General features: G+C 60.2%; 1 protein-coding gene across 3 annotated transcripts in view; it reads right to left on the bottom strand.

The window, feature by feature from the left end:
• Window positions 1-2,881: 2,881 nt before the first annotated feature.
• Window positions 2,882-11,209, bottom strand: part of WNT4 (Wnt family member 4) — a 28,182-nt gene continuing 19,854 nt past the window's right edge. Inside the window, exons 3-5 of one of the 3 annotated variants that reach the window (XM_027521065.1) lie at window positions 6,729-6,860; window positions 6,468-6,610; window positions 2,882-5,739 (exon numbers count right to left, since the gene is read on the bottom strand). In XM_027521065.1, coding sequence (XP_027376866.1) covers window positions 5,371-5,739; window positions 6,468-6,610; window positions 6,729-6,860 — 644 coding nt within the window. In that variant the 3' untranslated portion in view covers window positions 2,882-5,370. Of the gene's footprint in view, window positions 5,839-6,467; window positions 6,611-6,728; window positions 6,861-11,209 lie in introns of all 3 variants that reach the window. The other 2 variants (XM_027521062.1, XM_027521053.1) reach the window with 2 other exon arrangements.

Genomic DNA, 11,209 nt, shown 5'->3' with positions numbered 1-11,209 from the left:
TCTCTTGGCGCCATCTCCCCATCTATCAATCTCTGGGCCTCAGGTGGCTTCTTCTGGGTCCCCATTTGCCTTTTCAGTTGTGGGGTTTTGCCATGGCCTTGCTAGGCTGGGGGAGTGGCCGATGGGGCTGGAGGCTGGCCCTGCTCTAAGGTCACATGCAGTCGGTTCTCTCACTAGACTGGGAGTCCCCTGAGGGCAGGGTCCAGGTGTGAATTGTCTCTGGTCTCCCATGTCCATCGCGGAGCCTGTAATCCCTGCATCCCGACCAGAGGGCTCAGCCCCTGCTGGCCTCGGTTGTTGGGCTGGCAGAGTTGGCCCTCCTCCCTCACAGGTGGCATGGGTGGGAGTGGGGGTGGGCACCGAATCAGAGTATATGGCTCCTTGTGTCCAGCTTCCTCTTCCTGGCTGGCCCAAGGCTTGGGAACAGTGGCTGCCTTTCTGGGGCAGCTGGGGCACCTGGCCAGAGTATGCTCTGTCGGGCACTGTCAGCTCTTCAGCAAGCCCCGGTCCTCCTCTTAACCTAGAGAAGGCCCCGGGTTATTGGTGTTGTTCTTGGCGGACCACCGGGCCCCTCAGCAAACAGGGAGGCGAGTGTGCACCCGGCCTGGGCCTGTTTGTGTTGGCCTCGCCAGGCGGGGGATTAGCTCAGCTGGGCTGCTAATTGCCTCCGAAGTGCCGGCCGGGATGCTGACAAGGGCTGGGCCTCCAGGCCCCTCCTCCCCAGCAGGCACGATGCCAGGCCTGGGGGCCTGGCCCAGAAGGGCCCCCTTCTCTCCCCTGTCAGCGCCTGCTTGGCCTGGACCCTTGAGAGGCGGGCAGGGGGTCAGCAGGGCTGGCGGCTCAGGAAGGGATGGGGGGAGATGCCTATGAAGTCATCGCCTGGGCCAGGCCAGGCCACCCTGCCCCCCTCCCCCACATCCCATAGACCTTCTTGAGTCAGACGCCTTCTCCTGAAGCTCAGCATTTTCTCGTCTTACTAGGAAGCTGCTGGAGTCCTCTGCCGAGATGCCTTCTGGTCCCTCAGCACCTTCCTCTCTCCTGGTGTCTTCTGTTACTGTGTCTGCCCTCCTACCCTCTGCCTTTTCCTCACTCAGCCTTTCTCGGCTCCTCTCAGTTGCTCAGAACTGTATACTTCCTTCTCTTCATTTTCCTGTGTTCTATGGCTCTTAAACCCTGCCTCTGGTCTCCCCAAGACTTCCTTGGGCCACTGGCCGTCCAGAAAGAGCTGAGAAGGAAGTCTGCTTTAATCACAAGCTTTCCAGAACGCTTCAGGCCTGAGTCTGAGGACATCGTCAAGGATGGATCTGGACATGGCCTCTGTGAGCTGACCGGGCCTAGGATTCCTGGAAACCTTCCATCCTCAGAGGCGGAGCTGCTGGGCCCCACTGCCTAAGCTTCCTGCAGCTCCGACATGCTCCCCTCCACTCCTGACTGCCCTCCTTCACCGTCCTCCCTGTTCTAGTCCCGCTTCTCACCCTTGTTGGGACCTCGATCTAGCCTCTTCTCCTGGGGCCCAGGGGCAGTTTTACCACTGCTTGACTGCTCCAGGCTGTCTCGATCCCGCTTTCCTGCCTGGGAATCTCCAACCTGAGCCGGCCGCCGGCATCTGAGCTCTGAGGGGCAGGGCTGAAGCAGGACCAGGACCCTGGGACACCTGCCTTCAGTGCTTGGCCTGATCCACAGTCTGCGCTCCTCCTCGGCTCATCCTCTGTCTGACCCCGTCAGTCTCAGAGCTACCTTAACTGCCCATGGCATTCCTGAAAAGGGAGTAATATTTATAGTAGTCACTGCCATTTGTTGAACTTTACATGGTTTATTTGACATCCCCAAGAAATAGATTCTATCATTATTTCGTCCTATATGATGAATGAAGCTGGGGCAGGGGGAACAGCCCCATATCACAAACAAAGGAAATGAGTTCCAGAGAGGGGCAGTGCGTTGCTCAAGGCTCCATGTAGTGAAAAAGTGGCAGTGCTGGGATTCCAACCCAGGTCACTTGGATGGCAAAGCCTGGGTCCTTTTCCCGCTTCTAGAGAGTGCTTGGGCAGGGACATCTCCACTGCTTTGCTCCACCATCTTGGACCCTCTATCACCAAGGACTTGACCCTGATGTGAGCATGTGTCCTGTTCTGGACCCAGTCCCTTCCCCCAGTCCTTCACCAGTTTGTGTGTAGCCCTGCTATCCTGAAAGCACTTTGCTTCGGCCCTCTTATACCCACTGAAGTTTTGGAAAGCCAAGCACATCGTGGCCTCACTGTTCTCCAGGCTGGTGTGGATTCGCTGCACAAATCCACACCAGGGTGGGGATGGGGGTGGAGGACCATGGCCCCCTTGGTAAGGATGAGGATTTCATCCACTGGACGTGGGTTCCTGAGAGGCCGCCTGGGGCCTCGCCCACAGCTGTGACAGAGTTCTGTGGGGTTTTCCGTCCAGACTCCTCATCCTGACTGGGCTCCAATCTTGGAATTTACTTTTAGCCACAGGCCTTGAATACTTGTGTCCTTAGGCGGGAGCTAACTTCTTTTCCATTTGTCCCCCACCTCCTCAATCCCCACCACTTCACCAAACCCTCCTCTGACCCTCGTATCTGTCCCTCCTTTTCACATCAGTGCCCAAGAAGGGTTCTGAGACCTTGGATCAGGCCAAGGTTTGAACAGTTGAGAGTGGCTCAGTGAAATGCAGATACAGCCTCTGGGTGTTAAAGGTGAATTCCAGATAGCAGGCAGGTAGGTCCTTAGAGCCATCCAACCACTTACCCAGGAGAGGGAGCAAAGAGGGTCCCCATATCTAGAATTGGCTACTGTGTATCTGCTTTTCCCACGTCCTTCCCCAAGTCTCTCTGCTCCCTCTTCTACAAAAAAAAAAAAAGTCACTGCCACAATTGCAAGATAAAGAAATAATCATTTTATCGTGCACCAGACTATTTCATGAGGATGTCACAAAGGCAAGGAGCCTAGTATAAAAGTTGGGGCATGGGGTGGGGCAGCAGCGGGTAGCAGCATCCAGAGCTGGGACTAGTCCAGCCCGAGGCCTCAGAGGACACCTTGCCTTGTGATCAGACTAGTGGGGGGGGCTTCGGGCAGGGCTTGGGCCCTCTGGCCAGCTTCCAGAGTGGGTGACTGTGTCAGTCCTCTGCTGGTTCCTCTTTATTTGGACAATTTGGAGCTGGATGTGTCCAAGGAAGCTCCGTTTTCCTGCAGCCATGGAGCCCTTTGAGGTGCTGGTGGCAGCAGTGGTAGGGCTGGGCAGAAGTTGCTAGAATCTCGTCTGCTTCACTGAGGCGACACCCTTCCAGAGCCACAGGAGGATCAGCTTTGAGGAACCCCCTGGTAGGTGGAAAGGTGAAGCAGACCCTCTGACTTCTCCCTGGGGCAGTGCCCATCATACCAGCATCCAGCCGGAATCGACTATTCCCCTGCCTCTGGGGACAGGACCTGGGGTGGGGGAGGGGTCTCCACCGCTTCCTTTGTGTGGGTCTGGCCCATGCCAGTGAGGGATAGTGTTTTTCCCTGGCGCTGAGCAGACAGCTGAACAGAGCCCGCCAGAGGAGCAGTGAGCCCAGCTGGGCAGCTAACCGTGGGGATACTCAAATCGGCTCAGCTTTCATCCACATCAGAGCCTGCCTGCCCCAAGATTATCTCTACGTTTGAATGTGGGTCTAGCATCTCACTTGGTTTTGGCCTTCTTCTCGGATGGACACTGAGCGGAGAGCTTGGCTAGGGGCCAAGGGTGTTGACCCTGTCTTCGTGAGGGAGCCAACACCAGGAGGCACAAACCTCAAGGCCCGGAGAAGCGAGTCTAACAGGCCAGAGCCTGTGTTGTGGATCTGGGGCTTTGAATTCAGATACTGAACCTTGGAGCCAACAGCTGGGAGTCTGAGAACCTGCAACGGGGAATCCCGAACCTCAAGACCTCAAACCAGGAGCAGAAAGCCTCAATGTTGGAGCAGCTTGGAGAGCGGGCTGGGAGTGAGGTCCCCGGGGGCTCAGGAGCCCACCTGAGAAGCAGCTGGGTCAGGCCGAGGCTTGCTGTGTACAAGTCCTGCCCACAGAAGTCTAGGCTGGACTCCTGATGGTCTGACGGGTGCACAGGGCCAGGCCTAGGCCGTGGGGCTGGCTCTGGGGGTGCTGCTTAAGGCCCTGCGGTACCTGGGGGCAGGGGTGCCTCCGTGTTGAGACCTCGCTTTGTCGGCCTGGCTGCTGGCCCCCGCTTCCCTCTGAGCCGGCTCTGCCCTCCCTGGGGAACCACATGGGCTCCAGCTCGGCCTGTGGTCTGCGGCTCCCGCTGCTGGAGTCCCGTCCCTGAGGCTCCGACCCAAGGGGGCCCTACAGTCTCTGGGACTTTGGGAACAGGCTCCCAGGAGGAGGCTTGGCTGGAGGGCTCTTTTTGCTCTGTGTCGGCACCTACGGGTCCTAGACCCAGGAGCTTTGCCCTGTGTCCTGTGAAACGAGCACAAGTGTGCGTCCCTGTCTGGTTGGCCTCCCAGGACTGCCGCGGTCATCCAGTGAGACGGCCCAGGACAGGGCCTAGGACAGTGTTTGCTCAACAGACGTGGTTGAGAGAGTGAAATGGAAGTTGGGTGCGGGCTTTTGCACATTGCCCTTCCCGTGTATGACATTAATGTTCTCAGTTTCATGGAGGAGCAGCCCCGTGAAGAGTCACTGTGAAGGCCAAGCTGGGGTCTCTGATCCAGGCTGCAGCCGCATTCCTGCCTGGGAGGGACTGGGAACTGGGGGGAAGGGGGGCATCGCCCTCTCTGAGGGTCGGGGTGCTGCAGCCTGCACTGGTCCTGGCCTTATCTGCTGCTCTTGCCTAGAGGGTCCTGCAGAGATTGAACTGCCGGCTGCCCATGGAGACCTGGTATGTCTACCCACTCCTTTTCCAGGGGGCTTGAAAGATGATGAGGCCAAAGCTGCCAGGGGCCCCCGCGTAAGTATGGGGGTGTGGCTGCCATCAAGACGGCACTGTTCCCTTGCCACCCCTCTCCCTGGACGGCAGGGTCAGTCGGCACGGGTGGCTGGGACACTCTTTGTTACCCACCTGAAGTCCGCAAGTAGAAAAACGGGTACAGATAACAAGTGAGTGGTCAGCAGTGGCCACATGTGGACAGCCGGAGGCGCGAGCAAAGTCCCTTTGGTCAGTGGCAGCCACAAAGGCCCCAGCTTCAGGGTGGCCCCGGGGTTGGTGCCCTTGGGGCCGCCCGCCCGCTTCGGGCAATAAATAACACAAGGGACCCAAAAACCAAACCAAAACAAAAAATAACAACCAGTATCTTTTGGGGCGGTGGTGGCTGGCGGCGGGGGGACTGTTTAAATTATCGGCCTTCCCCGGGGCCACGAGGCGGTCGCTGGGTGCTGGGCCGGGCGGCGGTCACCGGCACGTGTGTAGCTCCACCAGCCGCTGGCACTGCCGGCATTTGACAAAGCAGCACCAGTGGAACTTGCAGCTGCAGCGCTCGGCCAGCTCCACCTGCGCCGTGTGGAAGCCACGGCCGCAGCACAGCAGCTCGCAGCCGTCAATGGCCTTGGACGTCTTGTTGCACGTGCGGCCCCGCGTGCCCAGCACGCCGCTGCGCACGTCCTGCTCGCAGAAGTCCGGGCTGGGTTCCAGGTACACCAGGTCCTCATCCGTGTGCGGCTTGAACTGCGCGTTGCGCGGCACCAGGGCCCTGGAGGAGCCCACGCGGCGGGGCTCCACCTCCGTGGCGCCGTCGAACTTCTCCTTCAGGGCGTGGCCCACCTGGCGGAAGGGCGGCACGGCTCGCCAGCACGTCTTTACCTCGCAGGAGCCCGACACCCCGTGGCACTTGCACTCCACCCGCATGTGTGTCAGGATAGCCTGCGGGGGAGCGGGAGGGGAGAGGGGCTGTCAGGAGCTGTCGGGGGGTGGGCTGGGGGCGGAGCTGGGGAGGGGCCGCCGGGGTTGGGGGTGGACCGCGGAAGGGGGCAGGCGAGGTTGGGATGCTGCAGGATGGGAGAAAGGGTGGAGCTTCCTCGGTCTTAAGCCCCTTCTGTATGCCACAGGAGCTGCTCAGCTATGTGGGGAACAGTCCAAGATACTGTCCTTGGCGTCGGGGCCGCACGGGGTTGATGGAGGAGGGACCTTTCAAAGGGCAGTGTCATTGGAAACAGTGACAGCTGGTGTGGGGGGAAGGACAGGCTGCGTTGCACCTTCTACTCAAGGACCCTTGAGGAGTGGGTACTGAGACGGCAGACGGTGTCACAGTCAAGGCCACGGTCCTGGCAGGGACGCAGAGCAAGGGGTGGGTGGTGTGTGTGTGACGGAGGGATGGAGACACACACCTGTGTGCACATACGCGTGTGGATGGCCATGCACAGCTCCATGAGGCCTGCTCACCGGTCTGCCCTCTCGGCGCACCCCCCACCCCACAGGAGGGGCCTGGCAGGGAGTGTCTGGGGCCATTGCCGAGCCTGCCCTTTCCCGGCGGGGAGGGGGGCCCACGCTACCTTCCTGCCAGCCTCGTTGTTGTGGAGGTTCATGAGGGCCCGGCTGGACGAGGCCCCCTTGCTCCTCTCACGGACGTCCACGAATGACTGGGAGAAGGCCACCCCATAGGCGATGTTATCTGAGCATCCTGACCACTGGAAGCCTGGGTGGGCGGCGGGTGGGGGGCACCCGAGACCACGGGTGAGTGAGGGCCTGGCCCAGGCGCCCCACCCACGCACCCCTGGCCACCCACTCATGCCCTCCCCAGCGCCCCGACTCACCCTGCGGGCTGACCCCGTGCACGGTCCGGTCACAGCCGCACTTCTCCAGCTCCCCGCTGCTGCACGCCCGCGTCACCGCAAAGGCCACACCTGCCGAAGAGATGGCGTACACGAAGGCCGCCTCCCGAGTCCCTGTGGGAGGCAGAGGTGGGCAGGGCTGGGTCCCAGCGCTTCTCCCCCTCGGCACCCTCCTTTATGGGGTGGGGGTAGATGGTACCCTCCTGGACGATGGCGGCCAGGGAGAGAGACAGCGAAGCAGCGACTCTGTGGAGCCACGAGTCATGCTGAGCTGACAGTCTCAGCACACCAACGACGGGACACAGTGACACCCGCCAGGCACTGCTCTGTGGTCTTCACACATGCCAGGCATTTGTCCGCCCCACACCCGTCAGGTAAGTACAACTGTCACCCCCATTTTCAGAGAGATGAGCCAACTCGTCCCAGGCCACGCGGCTCCTGGTTGAGTGGTGCCGGTCCAGCTTCAGTGCTCTGAGCTCCCCCCAGATCCTGCTCTCACGGCCTCTCCGGGAGATGATGATGCTAGCGTCCTTTTGTGAGCGACAAGGCAGGCAGGGAGAGGTGCATTAACGTACCGAGACTGCAGGAGTCCCAGGCAGGGCCTGTCCTCCTGGCTCTTCTTGCCTCTTCTAAAGTCTCCGAGGGGGTCCCCCACCCTGTGAAGCTGCCCTAGCCCCTCCCGCTGAGGCTGGGCCCATTTCTGAGACCACCTTGGTTGCTTAGACCTTTCAGGGTAAATGGCAGTGGCGATGGCCCCACCGCTTACCGGGTAGGACCACTGCCGGCGAGGGGGCGCCCTCTACCTCCGGAGAGCTGACCATCTCACAGGCTGCCAGCGCGGGTTTGGGGAGGGGAAGTGGGTCCCAGTCGCCGGTCAGGAAGTGCCAGAACCAGGACCCAAGCCCCGGTCAGTACGCCTCTGCTCCCCATCTCTTCCCTTCCGCCCCCTGACTTCTTGGTGGTTCTATTTTGGTGTCTGCCTGGTCTCTCGCCTGAATGGGTGTTTTTATCCTCCTAGGAACTGTGCCTCAGGGGGTGTAGCTGCTGTGTAGGCTCTTTCTGGGGGTGTGGGTGGTGGGAGGGGGGTGTATTTGTGTGTGTGTGTGTGTGTCTGTGTGTGTGGTGCGTGTGTGCACGGCTGGCTGGGTGTGTGACTGGACAGGCCCTGCACCTCTCCTGGGCCCTGTGAGGGCCTCTGTGTGCCCGTGACTGTCCCTCTGTCTCTTGCTGGAGTGTCCGTGTCCGCAGGAGTGGAGGGGGCAGGCTTTGGCCTCGCGGTTGGCAATTACCTCTGCGACACCCAGGCCTGTGCTCCCGGCTGCCCCGGGAGCAGTCGCCGTGGTCAGGCGGAAACAATCACCTCCTGTGTGCCCGCGTCTGTGGGCAGGGGTGAGGGGCAGCCCTGGCCCCCGTGGCTCAAGACGCCCTGTTCTCAGTCCGGCCCTCGAGTGAGGGATCCTGCCCGCCGCCCACTCCCCATGGCCTGTCCTTTACCGTGGTCTGGCCACTCTGGGCCGGCATGAGGGGGCTTGGCCAGAGCCACGGGGGCCTTGACAGCCTGAGACGGAATCCTCTCCAAGTTAATCGAGGTTAATAGCAGGATCATGTTGGTTGGTTTTGTGCTGTGGCCGCCCAAAGAGAGACGACTTTAGTTTCTGGTATTTCTGGTATTTCCAGGCCTGAACCAGCACAAATCTTTGCCCCAAAGACCAAGGGGGAAGGGACGACAGGAGATAGGGTAGAAGGGACTGGCAGGGTGGCCCCAGCTCCTGGCCAGGCACGGTCCTGGCTCCTCCACTTCTCTGGGCCCTCAGGCAGCCCCCAGCCCGCCCCAAGCTCTGGGCCTACCTCCTCCCCTGTGTGCTAGTCGCCTTGGGTGCAGGGCGCCCCGTGAGGTGCTCAGGGAGACCCCCGCCTCATCCCCAACCAACACCCGTCTGCCAGAACTTCAGGCCCCCTTGTTCTGGCCTCGGGAGCAAGGGCACTATGGTTCTCTCTGCCTGGGTGGAATGAAGAGGTTCTGGAATGAAGATAATAGCGTGAGCTGAAGCTTAGAGAGAGCTCAGTCTGTGCGTGCAGTGTCTGAACACAACATCCCTATGAAGTAGAGACTTTTACTCCCCATTTTACAGATGAGGTAACTGAGGCACCGAAGGGTGAAGCGACTGGCCCAAGGACACCCAGCCAGGAAGCAGGGGAGGCAGAATTCAGACTCGGTCAGCCTGGCTCCAGCATTTCAACCTTGACATGGTCCTGCCCCCTGGGGCCCAGAGTCCCCAGGAATAAGCAGCCCATCTCTTCTCACCTCCGTGTACGAAGCCCTGAGCTGTGGGACCTGTCCAGTTCCTTTTATGGGTTCTTTCTGGGGGGATGGTGAGCAGTGCTCAGCACAGGAGTACCCCACCCCGCCCCCGCCCCCAGGCCTGGAGAATGTGACCAAGCCCCTGTGTCCTGAGAGCTGATGGCAGCGGCGGCCGCCTTTTCTGAGAAGTCCTGAGTCCCCGTCCCTTGACTCCAGCGCTGTGGCTCCTCCCAGCTTCTCCCCTGTGTCCTGGCTGGAGCCTTGCTCACCAGTGGGACACCGGGCAGAGACCGCTGAGACCCAGAAAAAGGACTGCGGTGCAGCGGTGAGGGCTGTGGAGGGGAGTTCCCCAGCAGCCTGGTAGATAACTGCTCCCTGGTCTGAGGGTTAGCGCGTGCCAGCTGCAAGGGGAGGACAGTCCTGGCTTTGTCCTCCAGCGAGGGGAAGGCAGAGCTCTCGAGAGTGCTAGCAGCTGCTCGCAGCTCCTGCCGTTTCCATAGCGCGGTTTGCTCCATTCCACATCCAGCCCCTTCCTGCTCTTTCCTGTACCTCCTTCCCTGGCTCCAAGGGTCTAAATCCTGAGCGTCCTCTGGGTCCCACCTCACTGCCCTCTTTTCCAAGGTGCGAAGGCTGCCTGCAGCTGGGAAGTTCAGAGTTGTCCTCGGGATCCAGGGATAACTACCCTTTCTGAGGGCCTCCCACATGCCAGGGCCTGTCCCTGTGCTCATGATGACCTGAGCCACCCAGCTCTCTCCAGCTCTGCCCCTGGAGGGAAAAGTGAGGCTGGGTGGCTGTCTGGGGTCCCTCAGCCAGTGGACAAGCAGGAACCGGGGCCTGTGCTGTCCCGAGCACATCACACGCACTGTTTCCCCAGATGTTGGAAGGAAGGGCGTTTGAGCAGGAGGGAGGGTTTGGAAGAGAGGCTGAGTTGGGCTGGAAAGGAGACCGAGGGCACGGGGATGCCCCGGGGCACCAGGCAGGTGTCCTGGTGGCACTGGCATTCCGAGCATAACTCACGTTTCCAAAGCGGGCCCAGCGGGAGTCCTGGGAGGAGGGGCAGGACAGCCTGGCCTCTGAGAGAGTCCTGACCTTGGTTTCTCCCCACCCCTGCCCCTCGCCTGCCTGTCCAATTTCCTTTGCTATCTTGTTGGCAAAAGCTGTTTGTTTGTTTGTTTTCCTTGAAACCTCCTCCAGGAGGCCTCTTTGGATTTACAGCACAATGTGGGACAGGGAAGGAGTGAAGGCGCTGGAGCTGGACAAAGCCGTGTCGTGCCCTTTTCCAGTTCTAACGTGGGGAAGATAATGCTGCCCCGGGAGGCCAGGCCCTGACACTTCCTCCCACCCACCATCACGGATTCCCGGGACCCTGGGTGCCCTCGCTGGCTGGCTGTCCACTCTGTTTCGTCTTCTAAGCGTCTTGTGTGGCTTGTCTGCAGCCAGACGGGAAGCTCCAGGGGCCATGCTATCCCTCACCTCCTCCCAGGACAGAGCTGGCAGTGACAGGCCTTTCCCAGCTCCCTGGAAATGGAAAGGGGTTATCGGGAGGAGCATGGATGCTCAGCCAGGCAGGCCTGAAGTCTCATCCCGGCTTGGTCACTTCCTAGATGTGAGATGTGAGATTTTGGTTTTCGTGTCCAAAGAGCAGGGCTGACATCGTCCTGACCTCTTCAGGTGGGTCTGGAAATCTACTGACGTCAAACACAGGAAATGCTTAGTCACTGGCCCAGAGTAGGAGCTTGAGACAATAACTACCGTGAATGTTTCTGCTGGGTGAAAGTAATGCCGTTTTATTCATTCCCTAACAAATATTGGGAGGGCAGTCACACCCTGAGGGCCGCTTGTCCGCATATTGGCCATTGGGCCAAAAGCTTCCTTAGGGTGGAGGCACCTCCTCCTTCACCAGACAGTTACCTGCTGTGAGCCAGGCCCTGTGCCAGCGCCAGGGAGGTGCAGAGGAACCTGTCCTCAAGGAACCCCGAATGTGGAGTGTCTCCGGGGTGCCCCCTCCCTAGGCCTCCTGTGACTTATCTGATGGCACCAAATGCTGTCTCGAGAGGTCCCCTTCTCTGGTCCAACGTGATGTCAACACCGAGGAGAGGTGAGAGCACAGGTGTCAGTGAGTCGCAGCCCAGAGAAGCGTCTGCTCCCACCTCCAGCCTGA

Source organism: Bos indicus x Bos taurus, chromosome 2, assembly GCF_003369695.1.
Source record: "Bos indicus x Bos taurus breed Angus x Brahman F1 hybrid chromosome 2, Bos_hybrid_MaternalHap_v2.0, whole genome shotgun sequence".
Lineage (NCBI taxonomy): Eukaryota > Metazoa > Chordata > Mammalia > Artiodactyla > Bovidae > Bos > Bos indicus x Bos taurus.
Note: the sequence above shows the minus strand (reverse complement) of the source record. Positions and strands in the feature narration are given on the sequence as shown.